Consider the following 25003-nt stretch of genomic DNA (forward strand, 5'->3'; position numbering starts at 1 on the left):
CAAAAAGCTCAAACGTTTCATCAACTCTACCATGCTCACAGAGGCTATGCACCAAAGTTGAGTAGGTCTTCACGGTAGGCCTACAACGATTCTCTTCCTTTGAACCCTAAGCCCTCTTTCTGATTCGAGTAATAGGGGAAGGGGGGGGGTGTGAAGTTAGGGATGCCCTATGGGCAAAATGATAAGCTCACACCCTGAAAGGGGTATATTAGTTATTTGAGGGCACACTTAACCAACACCGTAACACCTAACTAACGGAGGGGGAACTTAAGGGGTGCAACTATATAATTTAGAAATACAGGGAGTCACTCTATATTTAGTACAAACCTCAGGGGGTGACAGTGTAATTTTCCCTTTTATTTTCAACTCCACGAAGAGAAGAAGAGTATGATTTGTTATGTCAATTTATAATTTCTATCAAGCTTTTGAAATAGTGCACACAATTACTAGCTTAGTTGGTGTTACAATCCTGTGAGGGGGTTGGGGAGGTCAAGTGGGAAGAGAGTTAAACAAAATATGGCAAAAGAGTATACACACGGGTGCCCTCTTACACTCTCTATCCTCCCTAACATATGGGCCTCGTCGAATTGTATGAAGTCCCCTCTATGCTCCCCATTGATAGCACATGTGGGTTACATTACATGCCGACAGCATTTGAATCCCCTCCCATAAAATACATCTTCTCTATGTTAATAAAAAAAAAAGGGGAGAAAGTTTTCTGTTCGGGAGTGGCTCGTGCAAATTCTTCTGATTTGAAAACTACTTCCCAAGTTAATATTTTTTTATTGAATTATGCATATTAGAAAAATGATATAGTACACTCTTCTATGATCATGTGGACCCTGAATCATAAGTAACTTCCTCCTGTGTCTCCATTGACTTGACTTGTACGCGCCAATATATGATCACGTCTATTCGTATTTGACCGTGGACCTATGGATTATACCATGGGGGGTAACGGGACATATATGCCCATAAGCCCATCATCCGGGAGAGGACAATTTCGATATTTTGAGTCAACGTAAGGGTAATTTGGTCCAGTAAGGGCTAATAGGAACACTTATTACAATGCAACCAAGAACATCATTTTACTCTTCCTCGAAGGGAACACAAAAAAGACGAGTCACTGATAGCGAACGACATGAAATTAGCTCAATACAGCCAAACTCAGAGATATTCATACATGCTCTTTAAGTCTCCCACCCACCTCCTTCCCCTTTCTCTTTCATTCTGTTTCCTTCCGTTCTCCCTCTCTCAATCAATCGATTAGCCCGATCTTCTGCTCTGTTTTGTATCGTTTTTGTTTTTTATTTTGAAGAAAAGATGTCAGATGCTTTAATCAATGGATTGGCTGGAGCTGGAGGGGGAATCATCGCTCAGCTCCTCACGTATCCATTACAAACTGTATTTTTTGTTCCCTTTTTAACTGAATTTTGTTTGGAATCTTCTTTCTTTTGAATGGCCAATTTTCTCATTTTCTCATTTTCTCTTCTTTTGTTTTTGCAATGTGTGGTTGTTCCGATCTAGGTTAACACTCGTCAACAGACCGAACGAGATCCGAAAAAGTCGAGGAGGAAACTCGGAACCATTGAACAAATGTGTCAGGTTTTCTGTAATCTTCAAATATTACAGCAAGAATTAAAATTCTATATGTTTTGTTATACCTTATATATATTTATATGTTAGTTTTTTTTTTTTTCTGTGGTTAATGGGTTGCAGGTTGTTAAACAAGAGGGATGGGGGCGTTTATATGGAGGCCTAACGCCGTCGTTGGTTGGTACTGCTGCATCACAGGTAAGCGCATTTCAGTACTCTTCGGTGTTAAACGCTGACTCGTAGAATCCTCCGTGTATCTGTTTCTTAACTTGAACCAGACTGTTTTGAGTTGTGACTCTCACTGTACTCCTGTTCATATAAAATGAGTTTTCATATTATGGGTATGTGTTATGATCATAGATAGTCATAGATAGATGGATTACTATGTTGGGTTAATCATTTAGAGGTGGATGGGTAATTTGTATTGGGTTAGTTTGCTAGGGGCAGTTAGGTAATTAGAGGATAAATGGTTGTTATAAATGGAGGAATGAAGGTCATGTAGAGGTATCCAAGAATTAATCAAAATCTCTTCTCTTATTTCTGTTCTAGGAGGTCACCACCCTCGAAGTGGTATTTTTCCCTTCCCCTTCTCCTTCTTCAACTTAATTTCTTTCCTTCCCAGATCTAGGTTCGTTACATTGGTGCTTTCATTGAACCTCCCCCTACCATTCCATTACCATTTCTTTGCCCTTCCTCTTTCATTCCCTTAATCCCCATGGGTCTCTTCTCTCATTACAACAGTTTGGTCCGTTCTTTTCTTTACTGGGAACAACACGATCCGACATCGCCGTTCCTCAATTTTCTTGAAACTGCAATCGCCAACGAGCTCGAACGTATATACTATTTGGATCTTGGCACTGTGGGAGATGCTGTGATTCCCAGGGAGTCCGACGACGATAAGATTGACGACTCAACGACTTCGTTTCCTACTGCCCTGAGCCAAACCCCAATGGTTTCAACGATCGTGGCTTCAGATCGAGATTCCGACATCGTGAATGATGACCAGTATCCGATCGCTTCAACTTTCGTTGCGCCACAGCACCCTTCGCCGCTGAACGACTACATCGCCTCAACGACGCAAGACAAAATGTCAGGTTTCAATGTTGCAGCGCCACCAACCAATTTGGCTGGCATCGAGACTGGAATCTGTTTCCCACCTGAAGGCCCGACGTTTTTCTTTCCAGGAGGATACCCATTCTCTCAGCCAGTTGGCGCGAGGACATCGACGAAGGCTACCTCGACTGAACAGATCCACCTAACAGATCCGATGTTGCCTGCTGATGCCACACAACCCTTTGATCCAGGTCGACATCCACCCTCTCCGCCAGCTGATACGAACTAGTCGTCGGAGATCATTACAAAAGAATCCCAGTGAAACCAATGTCCCCTATTCGTGCTCTGTTTGCGCGCCTCGACGAACGGAATCGGATCCGGACAAAGAGGGCAATCAAATCACGCCATGGCCACCACCGACCACTCTGGTCGTGTTCCAATTGGCATTGTGGAAGTTGGAGTTGGAATCTGGGATTGATGTCGACGTCGATCATGGAGACCAGACCTTCAACGGTGTAGCCATGGAGCAGAATCTGGTTGCTTCAACGATCGTGGCAGCAGTGCTCGTCCCTTCCTTTGTCGGTCAGAATCCAACCGGAACAGAGCTCCTTCCTGCCATTGTGTCGTCCGTCATACACAACGGCAATCTGAAAATCACCACTGGTGCAGCTCTGCCTCATTGTTTCATGGCGCTGGAAAGGAGGCTCCAATCATGGCATTCAGAGATTGATTGTAGAGAGTTTCTGGTACGAGTTTCTGCCCATTCGGTGTTTGATAAAATTGCGCTCGTAATCGAGCAAGACCTCCAACTGTTCGACGATTTTTCAGTGAGAAAAATAGTTAGGGTGTTGTTGCCATTCTCTGGAAGCGCTGACTTATTTTGTTTTGAAGATTTGGCACTTGCATTTGGACTGATCTTTATCAGTGGGATCAGTGTTTCTGGAGAAATCCCAAATGCAATTGGTGGTTTACTCGAGCTTGATCCGATTACAATCTGCAGAAATCGTTTCCATGGGTTAGAAGGGAATATCTCAAAATCAATCAGGAAGAGGACAAAGCTAGTGCAGCTCGGGTTGGGTTCGAATAGCTTTGATGGAGAAATCCTAGAGAGCATAGTGGGTTTGCAGGAACTGGAGTTCTTGGACTGGGGCTACAACCATTTTGGTATCCTTGGAATTCCGCTATTTTTAGCAGAGGTGCCAAACCTGAGGGAAGTGTTGAGTGGGAACCCACTTGGAGGCCAGCTACCTGAAATTTGGGAGAAGTTTGGGGGTATTTTGTGTTATCTGCTTGAAAATCAATTGGGTTTCATAAACTCAAGCCACACGACTAGTAGCGATCTATTGGAATACATTAAGATGATGGTCAGGTCATCTTTGGTGGTCACATATGGTACCCAATCTGCAAATCAGAGTTCAGGTTTCCCAATGGTTGCTCTGTTCTTACCTTCAACAAGGTTCATTTTGTTGATTACAATTCTAGTCCTAAGCATACTTTGGTGGAGAAGGCGTAAGCTCTCAACACATTCAAGGTCAGACATATCAAATTCCTCTTCTTCGTTGAAGCTTGATGAGATTTTTTCCATCCTTGGTTTACTTGCGGTATTTTATTACGGAGTCCTTGAAGCTGCAACCACTCCACCGATTAGGGCCGAGGATGGTGTTCGATCGAGGAAAAATGGAAGCCAGGGCGAAGGTGGCATGCGTTTGTCGACGACAGAGCGCAGCTACCACACTGGTGATCGATCGCGGAACAACAGGGACAAGTTGGTGTTCCATCACCTCTGTTTTTCCCCCCGTTCTGGTTCAGTCATGGAGCCTTGGTGATCAAGATCTTGGAGGCCAGCGAGATCTTGCTCTTGTGCGTAGATCGTGGGATCCTGGCGATCGAGACCTCAAGAATTGGCAACTTCGGCCACCACCGGAGCCACCACCTCATTCGGGCTTCTGCCGGAGCAGGAATACCGGTTCCTTTGCTGCGAGAGTCTTGTCTGTAGCTCAACAAGTCCACTGCACCTTGGATCCGCAAAACCAGACCGCTGCAACTTGGAGCTCCAAAACCTTGGAATTCCTTCAATTGGCTCAGCTGTACAGTAGTTGGGAGACTTGTGAGTTGGGTCTGGACTCCTGCATGCTCAGATTGGCTGACGATGGCACGCTTTTTCGGTGTCGATCCAGCTTTGTTTGGGCGGCTCTTCTTGGTTATGGTTGGTTTGGTGTTAGGGAGGCATGCTTGCGGTGCGCCAGTTATCTGCAGCTGAACCTTGAGGACAAGGTTCTCTGAAGGGGTTGGCAATGTTATGATCATAGATAGTCATAGATAGATGGATTACTATGTTGGGTTAATCATTTAGAGGTAGATGGGTAATTTGTATTGGGTTAGTTTGCTAGGGGCAGTTAGGTAATTAGAGGATAAATGGTTGTTATAAATGGAGGAATGAAGGTCATGTAGAGGTATCCAAGAATTAATCAAAATCTCTTCTCTTATTTCTGTTCTAGGAGGTCACCACCCTCGAAGTGGTATTTTTCCCTTCCCCTTCTTCTTCAACTTAATTTCTTTCCTTCCCAGATCTAGGTTCGTTGCAGTATGCCGCATGCTCCTCCAACCCTGCAGTTAAAAGATTACAAGGGAACGGAAATTCAAAATTTTATAATATTTAAATAGATATTGAGGTCTCCTCATAGGCTCATACCTTAGCTTCTATTGTTTTTTTTCTCCCCCTCATATCTTTCAGAACTTAAACAGAGTTACTTTTCAGTCTTATACATCATATGGGTTTCGAGTATTTATGAATAAGGATTGAAATGACCTCTAATATTAAGGCAGAATTCTTTGGATGGTTGTGTATGCTCATGCTTTAGTAGTTTCAAGGGGCACCACTAACCAGTCCAGGGGGTGAAAATGTACTGTAATTCTCATATTCCGTCAGGTTCTATAGTTAGACAGATATAAAGCTTATAGTCCATGGACAAATTGATACATGCGAAAATATTATAATCAATATGAGAAATGTTTCTTTTCCATCGCTCTGATATTCATGTGCTTTGAACATCGACACAATAACTTGCCCTGCACTCCACAGATTCCAAAATCCAAGTTATCTAGCTCACTGACAGTTGACAGTCTGCTTTTTCTTTTTTTAATTCAACTAAGAAAGTTAACTTTCCAGTCCCTTTAGATTTTGATACAGATACCCTACCTTGGACCGACCCAAACCCAGTTGGGTATCCAGACGAAGATGAACCAGGTCTAGTTTGAGTTTTTGGATATCCTAGGATTTTAGGAATTTATGTTATTTGGGGAAATCATGTCTTTTAGTTTATTTTATTCTGTTTATTTTAGAAGTTAGCTACATAGGGTATTTGATTTCCCAATTGTTCTTAGTTTCCTTATTTGAATTAGTTTCCTAGTTAGAGAGTTAGTCTTTATTTCTCTTTATATATTATGTAATTCCCCATCATTTAATAGATTGAATAGAATGGAATAGTGAAGTGTTGTGAGTGCTTGCATGGTCAAAGTGATTGTGCGATCCCCCCCTCCTTTTTATGCGGTTTCTTCTCTCTCATGCAAATATTCCCTTCTTCCCTACCGGCCCTCCACCAATTTGGTATTAGAGCCGAAGGATCCATCTCCTTCCCCATCAATCTCTTATTCCCTTCCCATTAACCCCATCTCTGTTCCTCTACCGAGAGTTGTGATAAAAAAAATAAATAAATAAATAATATACTTAGTTTCCCTTTCCCTTCTTCCCCTGTTGTGACAGCGAAAACCAAAAATAAAAAATAAAAAATTCCTGCTGTTACCACAACACCCTTCCCCTCACTTTTGACTCTCACAACAATCCTACGCTATCGCCATCCCACCTCCTCCCTTGATTTCCACAGGAATAAAATCACCGCAAGCCCCTCCTTCCCTCCCGCCACCCCAAACCCCCTTTGATACCACAGAAAACCCCCTCCCATCGAGTTCCATATACAACCCCCACCGCCTTCCCTTCCTTCCCCTGTGAATCGATTGAACAACTCCCCTCTTTTCTAGCTGAGCGTGAGACAGAGAAAGAAGAAGAGCAGAGAGAGTGAGAGGTATCGAAGAATAAATAAAGACAAAGAAAGCATACCTAGGTTCACACTTGGACTCCACCAATCGCTATCCTCCACTGGCCTCTTTTGAAGTCGCGCATACACTTCCTCCATCGAAGTCGTTTCACCCTCTGTTGTTGTTTCCCTCTCTGGAGTAGCTGACTCCAAGTAGGAGATTGCATCGGTAAACCCAAAACCCACAACTACTCTTTTAAAACCCATATTTCCTAAATTGTCCGTGCCCCTCAAGTCTTGCGTATCCTTCTTTTAACTTATGTTTTATTTCCAGAATTTTCCCCCACCCTTGTCCTGGCCCCCGATACACTTAACTCTTAATTTCTGTTATTCCCTATAGTACCCCTGCACCCAAGTTTTCCCTTCCCCATCTACGTTATTCCTTCAAAGTAGGGTTGTAAACGGATTGGATTCGGCTCGGATAGTGCTATATCCGCATCCGCATCCGCATTCGATTAGCTATTGGACGGATTCGGATAGTGCTAAACGGATAAGGACGCGGATACGGATCGGATATTTTATCCGTTTACATGTAAATATAGCTTTTCGGATAGCTATAGCCTATCCATATCCGCATCCGTTTAGCTTTCGGATGGATTCGGATAGTGCTAAACGGATACGGACATGGATTTCGGCGATTCATTTACACCCCTACTTCAAAGTTTATTCCCTTGTGTTTTTTACATTACATTTCCCATTAGACCTTCTTTTGCTTCTTTAATCCTTGTCCTTATTTTAGCCTCAATTCTTAGGTACCGTTTGACAACGTTACTAGTGTTTCTGTGCCGTTTTTGACCAAAAACGTATTGGCTTAGCATCTATTGGATCCATGTAGCCGACCCCATTTAGTTGGGATAAGGCTATGGTTGTTGTTGTTGTTGTTGTTACCAGAATAACGTTACTGGCTTCCTGAAAGGTGTTTGATAAACCTGTTCTAGAAACGTATCCAGAACACTATTAATACTGAAATGTGTTTGATAAAACCTGTTTCTGTAACAGTTTTGTATTGATTAATATAAATTACAAAATTACCATTTTTACTAAAATACATATAAAGTCATGGATGGTAGGACATTAAAAATTATTTTTAATAAAAAAAATTGAAAAAAGGGTCTTGGTGGATTCAAACCACCATCCCCTTGGAACATGCTTGAGAAATCCTCATGTTCCAAGTGCTCTACCAATTTGAGCTAAAGACCCAACAAGTAAAGTTTGAAATTTACAAGTAACCATGAGACCATGTCACAAACCATGCTTCAATGATAATACTAACACAATCAACCATTTCATTCTACATGTCAAACAAAGTCAGAATAAACAAATAAAAGAAACGAAAAGAAAAAAATATCACAAAGCAAACATTAATAGATCACAAGTGGTAATCCAATGGAAGCAACAAAATTTCGTCAACACTTATCCAAATTAATTAGCTGTGCTGTAGCAAATTCATATCATGACTCAACATTATGTATGTAATCCAGTGATCCACCATGATGACCAGCACATGCCTTCACCAAAAGGAGACATTTTTATGTTGTCTATGAAGAATTTACAATACTAAAAGTCCTCATCAAGGAGAGGCATCATCTATTTGAAGCATTGTCAGGTTTATCGTCCAATACTAACCTCAACTCAGCAAAGACCATTAACCAAAGACTTATATGTCAGTTAACTATACTTGAGAAAGACTCAAAGAGCAATGCACCATTGAGAAATTTGGTGTCATTAATTAAACTTTCACGAGTGCATTAGTTTGGTGGAGTTACTGACAACCAAAGGCTCACGTCTAGAAGGCTTTTATGTGCAAAACAATGGTGTTTAGGTTAATCCATTTAGGAAATGTTCATAAACATTAAATTGTCAGTATTTAGAGACTAATTTTTAATGGTGAATGGCATGAACTCGTCATGTGAGCTTTTGTGGGGTTTGCTTCTTGCAGCTGGTTGTTTCTTTCTTTTTTTTTTTGGGGGGGGGGGGTGTGAAATATACTAAGACAAACCAAGAATGGCAGAGCATCTCTGTTTGCAGGAAACCATTATCATAACAGAAAGTTTAGTCCAGGGGATTCATGTTATCATTTTTAGGTGATTGGGATATGAGGAGTGATCTCTCTGGACAAAATTGATTCGTTTTCTGAAGACAGATGGTGGGAAATTAACTTCAGTAATATTGAATTGGAGATCTAACTATGGAAGTCCAATGCGTTGTTGGTTTTGCCAGTAAATAATTCTGTGTGTTTGGATTCTTGTAGTTCCAAAACCCCTGGAGTTTACCTGCTTTATCTTCCTAAACTGATCCTATGACTAGTGGAACTTAAAGAGTTTGAAGTGTGAGAATTACTTCATCTATTTTTTTATCCTAGATCTACTGAAGTTTCAACTCCAAGGGTCAGAAGCAACCAAGTGAAGTATACCTTCTGGTTTGGGCCTTTAATCTTGAATTCCTTTTCTAACACAACTGAGACTGTAATTTCCAGAATCAGATATTGGACTTTCTACATTACATATCTATATTTGAAGTACAAGGAGCTGAGTTCTGTGATGGTATTCTTATTCAGAATCAGTTATTAGATAGACCTCATAGATTACAGATCTATCTATGAAGTACCAAACCATTCCATAATTTGATTCAAAAGTGTTTACTTCAGAAGAACCTGAGAGGAATTCATAGATAACCCTTACCATCTGGTAATGAGATGCTCTTTTTCTCATCCTGAAACAGTCCTCTCTCCATAATCCAGTCTTCGATCATCGCCTGAGAATTCACTGCCTGATCAGCAGGGACAAGGTGCCCAGCCCCTGAAACAACAACTTGACTCACCTAAATTTTATTAGCTCCAGCTTGATTTTTAACATAAAGATTTGCAAGAGTAATTCAGCATGTTCATAGAGTATGCTACACCCTATAAAAGGTCAAACTCAGCCAGTTGCATGAAACTGAACTATTTAGTGGCCTGGCCACTAAATAGCATGATCTTAAGGAGAGGATCAAAATACCCTTTAAAGCTTTCATCATGAACAGAGAATTCGAGTTATAGCCTTCCTCAGTCACATTGGCATAACAGTAAACCATTGTATGCTATCAACAAAAAAGGAAAAAAAAAAAAAAAAAAAAACACAGAGAAGCAGACATTGTATGATGCTCATGATTGTCTTCTATGAACAGTTGAATAAAAAGGATCTTGGTGGATTCGAACCACCATCCCTTTGGAACATGCTTGAGACATCCTCATGTTCCAAGTGCTCTACCAATTTAAGCTTAAGACCCAACAAGTAAAGTTTGAAATTTACAAGTAACCATGAGACCATGCCACAAACCATGCTTTCAATGATAATACCCAATGGGGACCTTACCACAACCCTTCCTTATGTTCTCACATGTATTGAACAAAACAAGAAAAAAATTATTGAAGAGGAAGATCAATAATAGTATCATAGTGAAAGACTGAGCTGGCCATAGAGTACAGGAACTAAGTCTTTTTTAACTGACGTTCTTTTAACTGAAGTTATAAAGAATTTGTACAGGAAACAAATTCTTTTTTAACAGTATCATAGTGAAAGACTGAGCCGGCCACATTGCTACTCTTCTTATCTATATAAATCCCCTACCTCCCAATCTCTTCTCCCAACACCCTACTACTCATTCTCTATATCTGCAGATTTCCTTATATTATTTTTCACAGAAGCTCTATTTTACGTGGAGTTGCAGTCTTTCTTCTACTAATAGACTATCTACAGAGGCCTTCAGAGCTGGTCTCTTCTTCAATGAGTTATGTAAAAATTAGACTCCCAATTCAAGTGTGAAAATTTCAAGACCCATGAAGATGAATAGCAAACTTGCCAATAGGCCCAATATATGAGTCAAGATTCAAGTGTAAAGCCCATAAATCATTACAATTTTAGCAAGCAAGTAGTGGGTTAGGGTAGAAAGCAAGAACAATCGATCTTCTTCTTCTTCTTCTCAAGGATCATTCCATTCTAAGAGTATGAATAAGTGCCAAAATGCAACTGAAGTCAGCAAAACTAAGTAGAGAACTGTAACCAGGACTACAAGACAAACACTTAAGAAAAAGCCTAAAAAAAGATACTAAATCTAAAACCAAAGTACATTGTTGACTTCCTCTGTTTCAAAACCCGTTTCAAAACACCCTCCCTCCTATATGGGTGTGGATCAAATTGATGATCGATCAGGTGTTTAGCAACCTTGCTGCAAAGATATGAAGAAGCTCTGGGTTCTGCATTAAATCTTGCAGCATTTCTTCAGACATGAGTGGATTTTCCACAGGTGCTACTTTCTCATTGTAGGATTGGTGATGCAGATTTATCACCAAACTGGGCTTCTTTTATTAGGAATAAGTCTAGGGTTGGGTTACATACATGTTGGGCCTTTGATCCCATGGGTTTCTAATGTAATAGGCCACATTTATGGGCCTAAAATATGGGTATATAGGTTGCATACGGGATTAGCCCAATACTTAGTTTTTATTTTGTGTTTTTAATTGAACCGGTTTAAATTGGTTGCATCCAATTGGTTCAATTGGTCTAATTTAAGTGAAGTGATCCTATTGGCTAAGAGGTTCTTACATCCTATTGGCTAGTAGGGAATCTTCTATATTTTAAGTAGTTTAAGTTGTTTTAAGTCATTAGGACTCTATTTTGAGTCTATTTCAGTTTCCTAGTCAGTTTAAGTTAGCTAATAGGTTAAGGATTGGGTTAGGCCATTCCTTTTTAGTGTTAAGTCTATTTTTGAGTCTTCTATATAAGTTTGTAAGGGAGGCCAGCATTGTACACGAATTTAATTAATGAAAAGTTTTTGTTTGCTGCCATAGCTGTTGCTCTGCTCTGTTGAGTGAACCTTGTGAGTAATATCAAGGCTACCTTGTGAGTAATATCAAGGTGAGGGCTGGTGGACTCCGGCCACTCCTTGCATCTTGTAGATCGGGAGGTCTTTTCTTCAATTCAAGCTTCTTCAAGCTGCTGCCTTATCTCTGCCCTACAGTAAGTAAACCTGCTGTATTTTGTTTTTCTCCTTCATCAACCTGATCTATACTCTTCTTCCATCACCATTAAACCTCACTCAAACCTCCATCAAACCTGCAACTCAATTCTGTCCAGAACTGCAGAATTTCGTAACTCATCCAAACCCCAACTTCTTTATACCAAAATAACCCCCTAGACCTGCCCATTAATACCCTATAAACCTCTTTCCTAAAATCTGCCCCCAAACCCTAGATCTTACAAACAGTCCATTTTCATAAGGCCTCTAACCCGAAACCCTAGATTTCCAACTTCATCCAAATCAATCCAAACCTACACCAATAGACTCATAAAAATCTGCACATCATTACCAAATAAAACCCTAGCTCGAAACCCTAACCCTAACCCTAATTCTGCCCTAATTAGCCTAAGCTGTCCCAATCGGTTAGCCTTGTTAAGTGATCCTATTACCCTGGCTCCTAGTGGGACTATTCCTACCTAGGACTACATTAAATGGGAACCAGAATAAGGAGCTTCTAGTGCATTTTGACATTCCAAATAGAGACTGAAATGGTCATTTTCAATCTGCTTCTCCAAATCCACAGACATTCCATAGTTTTGGTACAGAGAAGGGTTACTAATGTTAGAGTGGGCAGAGCCAGATGTTGGTATGAGCTGTTTCTCTTTTCTATGCTCTCTCTTTGTACTATCTAAGACAACTTAAAATGAAGGGCAAGCCTCTAGGATTATCATAACCCAGAGTAAAATGAATCCTTTTTTGCATCATCACAACCCTAATTAAGACCTGAAGTGTTACTGAATCAATCAATCAGAGAGGGGAAAAAACTGAAACCCTAATTTTTTTTCCAGAAATAAAGACAAAGTGAGAGATGAAAGAGAACAAGAAGAAAGCAATGGAAGATGTAACAAGCTAGATCTTCACATCATATAGGCATATATACAGCTATCTATGCACCAATCCTATTACATATAGAGATACCCAATATCTCTCTAAATTGGCAAAGAACTCCAAGTAAATAATAGATGAACACTTCCAATGCCCCCTCAACTACAAATCCCAATAGTAAAAAACATAGAAAAGTTTATAGTGGCACTAGTTACTTCCAAAGTATTTTAGCTATATCAACTGGCAAGAAAGTATGCTCCCCCAAAAATGATTATCCACTCACTTTGCTCCCACCGTTCATGCAAGCTCATCGAAAGGTTCTTCTTCAACCTTTTACTCTCGAACCAGTGGCGGAAAGCTTCGAGATCAACCACGAAGCTTCAACACGAAGCCAATCGACCCAAGGAAGTAGGGTTCTGAATCGCAACAATATTCTCTGAACCTCAGGTCATTAACAAACCCACTCAAGCCCCAATAAATGAATTCAGTTGGCGAAGTAGGTCACTGGCGGAAAAAGTAGAGAAACAAACCCCTGATTTGAATTGATCCTCACAATAGATGATGTTAGGAGACGAAAGCTTGGGTTAAGGTTGCCTATGAGAGGACTGCCTCCGTTCAAAATCTCAGGTCCAACAGGTTGCTTATAAGAGAGTTCGATCAAGCCCTTCACAGTTCGGAAACTATTTGCCAGAACTCTGAAACGGGGGAGATGTTCAAAGGAGGAGAAGAGAGAAGAAAGAATCAGAAGAAGATAAAGGGGTAAGTGCATCCCACAGTGGCAGGCGGTAGCAACCAGTTGCAGGCGACGAGCTCCGACCCTCGGCGATAGAGAGTTGCTGGTTTCATTGGAGCGACAAAAGACGATGGAGGAAACCCCTGATTTGGTTTTATCGGGCAACAGTTTTATTAATTGGTAACAAAATGATAAAAACAAGAAATTGTTGTTTCTACAATAACCTTTTTTTAGGCATAAACTGTTATAAATTTAAATTTATGGTAACAGAAACACCTGAAACAAAACAGGTTTATCAAACGCTTTTTTTGCCATTTATGTGCTGGGAACATTATTGGAAAAAAAAAAACAGAAACAAAACATTGTCGAACGGTACCTTAGTTTACCCTTCATCTTTAATTCTTAACCTTATTTCGTCCTTCCTTATTCTGATGTCTCAATAGCCCTTAGAGATTCTATTTATTTTCAATTAGTGATGGTTTCTGTAAATTGCAAATAGAACTTTGTAATCTCCATACAGGGCTTCTTGATTTAAAGACAGGTTGTCGGGAGCTTGCCAATAATAATAACACCTTCTATGATAAGGTGTCAAGCATGATAGAATTTTCAGAAGGCAAAAAAGTGAACGGTCCAATCAAGGTTGCAGTTGAAGGATAGATCGACTATCCGATTTCAGTTGTGAAACCCCACAATCAAATTCCCATTGAAGAGACGCCGTTTGCTAACGACCATCAAAATATCGTGACGGTTGATCATGACATGCGCTAGATCATCACCCCATCAAAATTGATATTTGTGGATGCCGATTGATAGTGCTGATTCTCTTGTTTTATAAAACTCATGGACGAGTTTTTCTCAATACCGGGGGAATTGATGCAGATATACTATCTTGGACCGACCCAAACCCAGTTGGGTATCCAGACGAAGATGAATTGGGTCCAATTTGAGTTTTTGAATCTCCTAGGATATTAGGAATTTATGTTATTTAGGGAAATCATGTTTTTTAGTTTATTTTATTCCTTATTTGAATTAGTTTCCTAGTTAAAGAGTTAGTCTTTCTTTTTAGGAGCCTCTTTTTTTTTCTCTTTATATATGGTGTAATTCCCCATCATTTGATAGATTGAATAGAACAATAGTGATGTGTTGTGAATGCTTGCATGGCCAAAGTGATTGTGCGATCTTTTTCCCCCCTCCCCCCCTTCTTATTCGATTTCTCCGCTTTCTTGCAAATATTCCCTTCTTCCCTACCGTCCCTCCACCAGATTTCTTGATACTTCAATGTAGAAGCTTAAGCTTATTTTTGTTTGAGAACCATATGACAATATTAATTGTTTAATGTCAATGTAGATATCCCAAGTGTGACTTTGTGACACTCTTTCTAAACTAACTGAAAATTATATATAGTTCCATATGAGGTGGACATTGAAGAGGGGAGGCAACAACTCTTCACCCATATAATACATATCTCCTATACATTCGCTTTATTTCATGGTCTCACTTTTCTGTTCACTAATATGCTGAATGAGCTGATTTTCTTTGGATTGGTCATCTTCAATAATCTTTTAAATAGTATTGTAATTTGGGTACAGGGGAAATTGTCTTATTTTATCCCTTAGGGGTATTCTTGTACTTGTACCTATTCTAGAACATTCTCTAGTCTATTATAAATAAAGTGGGTTGTGGACATAATGTCACAATCCACTATTCTCAATTTCATCATGGTATCAGAGCGAGGATCAACCTTGGGATCTCTACCAAAACAAAACCCAAGTTTTTCTCTTCTCTCAGTGCCGCCGCCTCCACCTCTCTACCAGCACCACAGCCTCTCTCCAGCGCCACCACCCTTCTCTAGCACCTCTGCCTCTGCCTCTGCCTCTCTCCAGCTCCACCGCCGCCTCTACCGCTTCTGCCTCCCTTTCTCTCTCTCAGTTTTACTTGTCGCCTCTGCCTCCTTCTTTAGTGCCTCTTAGCACGCGACACTCCTTCCTTTCTACCCTTCGGTGGTAATTTCTTCCACCAAGGGTCTCTTTCGGTGAATCCATGTTTTTTTGAGTGATTTCTCTTTCCCTTTTAGAGATCTATATTTCTTTTTCCTGGAACTATTTGATTTGCCTACTTTAGCAATGCCCTTTGTTTTTTAGAAATCTTTTATTTAAGATTTTTCTCTCTGATCAGCAACCATGTTCTAGTGATTGTGGCTTTCTTTCGTTCCTTGTTTGTTCTATTTTTTTGGATGGGAACAATTATTTAATATGGTCTCGCTTCTGCTTCCTTTCTATAACTCCCGTGGATTTTCTGGCTGTCTTACCGGTGATGCTACAAAGCCTAGTGATGCTGGTCCTACTAAAAAACAAATGGAATTCAGACAACTATCTGGTAATGTCCTATCTTATCAATTTCATGCACCCAAATATTGCACACGGTTATCTCTTATTGGATTCGGCGGACAAAGATACCTACTCTTAAGTGGGAACAAGGAACTAAAACTCGTCTCGAGTACAGGTTTCGACCAGCCAAATTTCTGAGTTAGGGTATTTTCTTTTTTCAACTCGATGGCTGGTTTCGTGGAGTTTTAGACCTATTTTGGGGTTGAAACTTAGTTCTCAGCCTATGTTGGGTCATTTAAACACAATGATACTATCAAATTTTCAAAAATCAAAGTCCAAATGGGAGTTTCACTTAGTGGGAAACCAGGACAAACATTTACTTATTCCAGAAACCAGGACAAACACTTAATTATACCTAATACCATTTAATAAATGTTTTTGTTTATTCATAAATAAGATATTATTTATTAATACCATTTGTATTTCATTTACTTAAGAAGATATTATTCATAAATAAGCAAATACCCCCTATTTGAATCCAATAAAAATAGTTAAAAAATCAAATTCCAAAAGGAAAAAAAGTCAAACCCCCAGTTCAAGAACAAAAACTGGATTTTCGGCGGTAGGTGCAATTTTCAACTTTTTAATGCTAGGTTTTTCTCAAATCTAAAAATTCCATAAATCTTAATACAGTAAAACATTGCTAAAAACCAAAAGTGTGGTAAAATATTCATTTGTTTTGATGTCCAAAAAAATATTTTCATTCAGAGCAATTATGACCGCATTCGTGTACACCAAATTAAGTTTGAAGAGCACTGTATGGGTTGAAACAATCACCTCGAGCGTGGTTTGGGCGCTTTAAGAAAGCCAAGATGTCTTTGGGTTACAAATAGAGTAATGCTTGTTGGGAGTGACCCAAAATGCCCTGCCCAGATCCCGGCTCGGGCGAGGGAGCGATACGCACTGGCTGGTGTGCAATAAGGAATTAAAATTGCATCTTCCCTCACAAGGCGTCTTTTGGGGGATTGGCAAGCGCTTAATCCTACAATTGGTATCAGAGCAGGTGGTCGCGAGTTCGAGCCTCCCCGGTGCCATGGGTGCTCTGTTATTGGGCGTGCATTTGGGGGGGATTGTTGGGAGTGACCCAAAATGCCCTGCCCAGATCCCGACTCGGGCGAGGGAGCGATGCGCGCTGGCTAATGTGCAATAAGGAATTAAAGTTGCACAATTCCTCACAAGACGTCTTTTGGGGGATTGGCAAGCGCTTAATCCTACAATGCTGGTCATACTCTGTTCATCAAGAAGAATGGTGAGCTGATTACTGTTCTTATTGTATATGTCGATGACATCTTGGTTACAGGAAGTGACAGTAGTGAAATAGCCCGGTTGAAGACTTTCCTTGGTTCTGAATTTGAGATTAAAGATCTGCGAAAGTTATGTTACTTCCTTTGGATTGAGGTTGCACGATCAGATCGAGGTATCTTCCTTTCTCAACAGAAGTGTACACTCGACCTTTTGTCTGACACTGGGATGTCAGGGTGCAAACCTACAGATACTCCCCTTGAGGCAAATTTTCATCTCAAGCAGAAGGACGGTGAATCTGTGGATAAAGGGGGTATCAAAGATTGGTTGGGCGATTGATTTATCTCTCTCACACTAGGCCAAACATTACATTTGTTGTTAGTATGGTCACTCAATGTATGTATGATTCTTACTCTAGACATTGGAAGTTGTTTATAGGATCTTGAGGTTCCTAAAGTCTGCTCTTGGTCGAGGGGTTCCTTTTTCTTCTCATGATCAGACGCATCGAAGCTTATAGTGATGCTGATTGGGCTGGTTCTCCTGATGATAGATGTTCCACCTCCTGATACAGTATTCTGGTTGGTGGAAACCTCGTTACTTGGCACAGTAAGAAGCAGGCAGTGGTTGCTCATTCTAGTGTAGAGGCTAAGTTTAGGGCTATGACCCACGGTATTTGTGAATTACTCTGGCTTCAGGTCTTCTCTAGGATCTGTGTGTCCCTGTTCAGCTTCCCATGCAACTCTTTTGTGATAGCAAATCAGCCATTAGTATTGCACACAACCTAGTTCAACATGATTAGACGAAGCATATTGAGATTGACCGTCACTTCATTAAGGGGAAGTTAGAAGAAGGCATCATTTGTGTTCCATTTATAACATCCTTAGAGCAGCTGGCAGATGTGTTCACCAAAGGCATCTAGTAAAGTTTTTCATCCGATTATTTCCAAGTTGGGCATGACTGACATCTATGCACCAACTTGAGGGGGAGTGTTGTAATTTGGGTACATGGGTAATTTTGTCTTATTTTATTTCTTAGGGGTATTCCTGTATTTGTACCTATTCTAGAACATTCTCTAGTCTATTATAAATAAAGTGGGTTGTGGACATAATGTCACAAGCCATTATTCTCTATTTCATCAAATAGGAACCAAAAGCATACCTGTTTTGATGGCTCTTCCTTCTTTCAAATTCTCACATTGTCAAGTTATTTTTAATTTTTATTTTATGCTGCTTGGTCTGTTACCAGCTCCTGACATCTCAATACAACTCCTTAGAGTTGTCCTATAATAAAACTCGAGTTGAACGCTTGATCTACAACATGGTGGCTTTACTGCTGATTGAGCATAATTTGGTAGATTATTCATTCTGATTTTGATTTTTGGCTCATTTCATCACTTTTTATATTGATACAGGGTGTTTACTACTACTTCTATCAAATATTCAGGAACAAAGCCGAAGCTGCTGCACTTAAACGCTTGAAGAAAGGGACTGGTGATGGATCAGTTGGAATGTTATCGTCACTTTTGGTGGCTGCATTGTCTGGGTGATTTGCCAATACACAACCTTCATAGAATTAGTTGGTGTTGGAATCCTTCATTTGCTCCCATGTAATAATATGTTTTCATCTAGTTATTTGTACGTCTGCATGTCTATTAACTTCTGGGTTTATCCATGTGTTTGGTCGTAATTTTATTTGCCATGCTTAAGATATAATGGAATTGCTGTGCATATGCAAAACTAAGGATTAGACACCATTTTATTGCTCTCGCTTCCCTCTTTAACTTTTCTATTGGAGGGTCCAACCTTAAACCTTAAGGCATTAGGTGGGGATAGCTCCTCAAGTATATGAAGGCACCAAGGATCTAACTAACCAATGTGGGACTATACCTCTACAACTCCCAACATCTCAACATTCTCCTAAATCAAAGTTAATGCAGCTGATGACCCTACCTATCAAGCATATAGGCACCTTCGGCCAATTGTGCTTGAATGGTCAAAGAGATGATATGGACTGGAGATTATGATTATAGGTATTAATAGATGTTTTTGTGTTGTAGAAGACACATGCAACTGTTCAATATTACATTGGTCTAACATTACTGGGACCATATATTTTGTCCATTTTGAAGAAAACATAAAAGAGGGGTAAATAGATTCCCCTTAACCAGGCATTCTGATATTGCTTTGTCGCTTTAAGTACTGCCTGTTGGAGTGTTTCTATTGATTCCTGTAAATGCTAGAATACTCATTGTGTGGTTTCTTCTTACAGTATTGCTTGATGTTACCTTTTTGTAGGTGCCTGAACGTGCTGTTGACTAACCCAATATGGGTAGTTGTTACTCGTATGCAGGTAAAAAATTGATTGATATTCAAAACTATTTCCCTTTAAAGATCTAAAATTCATGCTAGACTCAGAACCGTCTTTCATTCTGAAGCTCAATGCTGTCTTCCTTATTTTGTAAACAATAGGTTGTATTAAGAATGAACTTTGATGTTAACATGACCGATGATTTAATACCTGATTATTGGTTTGGTTAGAAAAATGTAGCCTCCTGCTTCATTGTTTGACCCATATCTTCAGCAAGGTGTTTTCCAATCCTCGTTTTTTTTTGGGGGGGTGGGGTGGGGTGGGGTGGGGTGGGGTGGGTGGAGTGTTTTAACTGGAGTAGGTTCAGTTACAACAAAGTAAAAAAGGTAATTGGAAAGAGTTCATGTATGTCCTCTAATTTGGTGCCACATGGCACTTTGGTCGAGACCCAAATTTTGTGGATAGGCTGTCCACATCATCATCCTTCTATGGTTAGAATTTCAGACAAATCTGACATCCCCATATGTCATTACATAGGGGATGCATGGACGTACATGAGAGGATATGCCATTACATGGGAAGGTATATGAATAAATTTGAGGTTATAAAACAAGGGGAAAAACTAATAGATGATGGTACTTATGGTTGAGATAGGCCACCAAATTTTACAGGTGGGTCTATAAGGAGGTCCTAAAGCTATGCAATGATTAGCCTACCAAATAATCAGTCCACGTGGCTAAAAGGTGGCTGATGTGCAGGAAAGCATTCCTAGTCCAAGCATGCAGGAAACGTCTTGCCGAAAAGAATGTGTATAAATATAAATGAGGCCGACTTTGCTGTTTTGAAATGGCTCTGACACATAGCAGCTTGAAGATGTGTCCAGATATTCCTCAAATGATCCCTGTCACATGTAGCAAGTTTGAGTTCTATAACCCTAGGCCTTGTGGCAAGCATGGTACAAAATTTCGCGATATATCGCCGAAATTTCGGTAAATTTTGGTAATTTCAACACTACCGAGACGAGATGGGCTTCCGAAATGAAAATGTTCAAATTTTGTAGAAATTTCGGTAAATTTCGTAGAAATACTTTGTGTATTGAGTATTGAACTATTGACTATTATGAAGTTTATGAGTTATGACTTATACACTTATGACTTTATGAGTTTAAACTTTAAAGTTTAAACTAAAGGCTACATTTGACTTTATTTTTGTTTCATTACTTTGTTTAAATTTCTTATTATGTCTTTTAGTACTTAAACAATATGTATTTAACTATTTTATACATCAGGGTCCGACCTTATACAGCCAATCAAGGGTGCAAACCCAAAACACCACTTTGAGTTCATTTTTTTTTGCAATATGAAGGTTTAAATGTGTTTATTTAGCTTAAATAAGGGTGTACATAAAGTATCAGGCCTTAATATGGCCAAAAACCAATCAAGATGGAGTGCCGTAATATGGCAGAAAAAATAACATATTTCGGCGAAATTTCGGTATATTTTGGATATTTCGGATATCTCGGTAGGCCCGAGATACCGATATATCGCGAGATATTGAACTATGGTGGCAAAAAGAGCAACTGTTTCAAGAGTTGTTTGTTGAAGAAGAACCAATAATATTCCAGTACTGTATTTTTGGAGCAAAAGGGCAATGGTAGATCAAGAAAATGGCACTGCACACAGGTAGAGTAAATATGGCTAATCCAGAGGTGCCCAGCTTTTGCATGATCTGAAACTACCATATCAGCACATGACATGGCTCCGAAAATCTTGTCATTGCATGCTTCAAAGCCAATGATTTGATAACAAAAACAGTTGTCTTTATTACCAATTTAATCATCCTGATTTGATTTACATGCTTTATTTGTGTTTTTGTTTCTCAGACTCACAGAAAAGCCTCATTAAAACATATACCTTCAGAGAATCCTTCAGTTACGCCAGAAGAAGCAATTCTTGCTGCAGTGGAACCTCCTCCTTATGGAACTAGCCATGCTGTATGTATACAACCTCGGGATTGATATGAAAATCATTGCTTCTTGTATTCTGCAAAATTATTGTCTATGAGTAAAATTCAATACATTACTTTTCAAACACTATATATATATTTTTACTGTCCAAAAGATCATCATTTGTTGTTAGCAACGCAGATTATTTCTCTTTGTAAGAGATCTCCTTGGTGGGACAAATTTAGTGCTGGGTTTTGTCTTGGAAGCTTGGTGGACATGCATCTAAGATGATGAATTTTATTCATTCTTCTGTTGTAACTTGTAAACTTAGGAGTAGTTAAGTAATTTTAAGTTGTTGACTTTGCCAATGTTTATATTATTTGGTTTAAAATGCTTCTCTTCAATGTTGAGATGCGAATTAAGTATTGCATTGTCTTGGTCCCACATTCTGTGCTGATTCAATATGTTCACTTTTACTTTTTCTGCAAAATTGTTCATACTAAGATACGGATGCATGTCACCCTTCTTAAAAAGTATGAGGCGTCAAACATAATGACCTTTAGAAACCCGAGAGACCTGAGTGCTGAAGTTTCATGGCAATTCCATACTAATATAGAAGCATCACAAAATTTAGTTTCTAATAGTATGTGCGGCTTATAATAATACATGGAAAATGAGAAAGAATCACTATGTAGCTTTTTGTATGGAACTTTAGGACTAAATGGCTCTAATGTATACAGGTGCAAGAGGTCTATGGTGAAGCTGGGGTTTTGGGTTTCTGGAAAGGCGTTTTTCCAACACTTATCATGGTAAGAAATATCTCTTATTGGCACTGAAGAAAAGAAGACCACTGAAATGTGGCTGGTGATGTTACAGGTTAGCAATCCTTCCATACAGTTCATGTTGTATGAAACCTTATTAAAGAAGCTAAAGGCTAGGCGTGCATCAAGGGGCAAGGGAAATGACGGGGTCACTGCTTTAGAGGTGGGTTTCACTCAAAGTTTCAATATCACCTCCTTTCTGTTATATACTTCACAGACCATATCAGCTCACTTTTGTTGAATGACTACCAGATTTTTTTTCTTGGAGCTGTTGCTAAACTTGGAGCAACTGTTGTGACGTATCCACTCCTTGTTGTGAAGGTAACTGAGCTTGTAGAGTTAGGAATCTGGTTAAAAATCCCGTCAAGGCAACCTAAAATGTTACCCTTTACTTGTTGGAGTTGCAAGTCATCTCACTGTTTTGGGTTGATGTATGATTGAGGATTGGTGATTCATTGAGTTTAGTACCCCACCCCCCCACCCCCAAAAAAAAAAAACCCTCACTATGGAGTTACCTGACCCTACTGACTTGATTGAGTTCACTGTCAAATAGTGAGAAATAACTTTAAGAAGTTCTATATGAGGTTTACTTATTGTCGGGGCAATTTTTCGTCTTTCAAATTAGAAATATTAATAAGCCTTTTTCTTTAATAAAAATAACACACTTTTCTCCTGCCTACCATGGTTCTATCTAATGACTATTTTATGAACATTGACTAAGCTATTGATTGCAGTGATTCTATTTGGGCCTACAGGATATTCAGTCCTTTCTCTGTGTGAGATTGATGTGCTACCACGGAGCTATACGGGCACTTGTTAGTTGTTACACAAGTTGTATAGCATTTCACTGTTGCATATAGTGTCACTGCTTAGGTTGCTTTGACCAGGTGGTTGGACCACCAACTGGGTTACATTGGTCTAGCCACTCTTTTTCCTAAAAACATTGGTTAATTGTTTGTCTTTCAGCTATTAAACTGCCCTTTAAAAGTTGGCGATGCAAGTTGGTGCATCTATTTACAATTGGGTAATTGTCATTGTTTAGGTCACTGACTGCTGCCAGTCACTGCTCTGTTTTTGGGTTAATAGTTTGTTTAGGTCACTTGGCAGTTGGTTGATCAACTGGATTACATTGGTCCAGCCTATGACATTGAAATTGGTTAATAGTTTGTCTATCAGACTTTAAACTACCCTTTAAAAGTTGGCTGATGCAAGTTGGAGCATCTATTTACAATTGCCTACAGTGTTAGTGTTTAGGTCACTAATGGTTGCCAGCCACTACTCTGTTTTTTAAAGCATTGGTCGAGGTATAATATGTCAATCAGACAATCAAACCGTAGTTGTCTGATCCACATTTATATGTGTATTTGTAATTGAATATTTCTGAGTTTTGTGGCTTGTATTTCAACTTTGCAAGTTTTTGTGTGCCGTCTTCCTTCCTCAATCATTCTATTGCTTTTGCAGTCGAGGCTTCAAGCAAAACAAGTAACTGGAGGAGACCAAAGGCATCACTATAAAGGTCTGAAACAATACCATGGTTATCTTCTCCTTTATGAAGAAATTATTTTGGAGACTGCTTGGATTACCTTGAAAAAAGACCTCAATCAGATGGCATCACCTATTATGTGGTGAACATGATAGAAGCCATTCCTTCATTTAGACAACAAGAGGTTTCCTAATTTTCCTGCTTGGATATTATAGTCAACCAACATGTGGAAATCCCTACTTGCAATTTTTAATTCTAATAGAGAATTAATCCTTAACACATATCAATGAAGATTGATGATGAAAATTTAGATATACATGGAGTCTCTAAGATGGCCAAATGATTATGCCAACATCTGGTGTGAAAACCATCATATCTTGGAACTTGGTGTTCATGAACTCATACGACTCAGTCTCCTTTCCTTTTCTGTACTCCCTCTTTGTTTGATGACGTAATTTTCTAAATGACAGGCACACTTGATGCAATCATGAAGATGATCCAATATGAAGGCTTGTATGGGTTTTACAAGGGAATGAACACAAAAATTGTACAGAGTGTGTTTGCCGCTGCTGTCCTGTTCATGATTAAGGAAGAACTTGTGAAGGGGGTTCGTATGCTGGTGAAAAAGGATGCAAACCTGGTTAGTGTAGTTTAGATCTGGGGGCCCATTTAATTGCGGTTCACTTGTTCTCTTCTTGTATTAGATTGATTTTATTTTTGACATTCTTGGTGCCCGTTGCTGAGCAGAAAAACAGTACATTGAAAATGAAATGCCATGCTGTGTCTTGTACCTCAGAATAAAAGGAATCAAGAATGCTTACATATATTGGAAAACTTTTACATATAAAAATAGAAATATTTGAACTTTATAATGGAAGAAAATATTATTCCTTGGAGTGGTCTCCTGGGCAGTCCACTTAGGAAGGTATTTCTATATTGCCCTAATATTTCCCACCTGGCAGGTCGGATAGGCCTCCAATTTTACTGAAAAGTATGCCTGAGGTCCCTTGTTTACATTTCAAGTTTTGGTCTAATCTAATATAAACAACCCCCAAAATGATTGAAAACAAATGGATGGCTGAAGTCAGGAGAAAATGGCATTATATTTTGGGGGTGTTTATATGATTCCATTTGAAACTTGGAAACAGCTTCTCCTGCGAAGCACGGGTTAAGGCTGTGTATATTTGTCCCTCCCAGATCCTGTAGTAGCAGAAGCCTTGTGTGCCGGAGACGTTCTTTTAACCGGTTATACTCACCATGTCCTCTTATCCAGTAGTTTAAATTACCAAATCATCCATCTATGTTGCATGATTAGGTTTGATAAATTGTATGATTATATGTGCCTATTGGTATGGGACAATTGAAGAGCCTCTAATCTTTGCCAAGGTGGGCTGTTAGAGGTCAAGTTTGACAGTTGGGGTTATTTAAATAAATTCAAGTGATGGGGGGTGTTTTTTGT

General features: G+C 39.5%; 1 protein-coding gene across 1 annotated transcript; it reads left to right on the forward strand.

The window, feature by feature from the left end:
* The first annotated feature begins 1097 nt into the window (after nt 1-1097).
* LOC122653105 (peroxisomal nicotinamide adenine dinucleotide carrier-like) lies at nt 1098-24440 on the forward strand. Its single transcript, XM_043847040.1, has 11 exons — nt 1098-1404; nt 1528-1605; nt 1720-1794; nt 18400-18530; nt 19283-19337; nt 21178-21288; nt 21981-22049; nt 22117-22224; nt 22314-22382; nt 23523-23577; nt 24015-24440. Exons 1-11 carry the CDS (start codon nt 1324-1326, stop codon nt 24197-24199), a joined length of 1017 nt encoding a protein of 338 aa, XP_043702975.1. The 5' UTR covers nt 1098-1323; the 3' UTR covers nt 24200-24440.
* Nucleotides 24441-25003: the final 563 nt, after the last annotated feature.

Source organism: Telopea speciosissima, chromosome 2 (genome assembly GCF_018873765.1).
Source record: "Telopea speciosissima isolate NSW1024214 ecotype Mountain lineage chromosome 2, Tspe_v1, whole genome shotgun sequence".
Taxonomy (NCBI): Eukaryota; Viridiplantae; Streptophyta; class Magnoliopsida; order Proteales; family Proteaceae; genus Telopea; species Telopea speciosissima.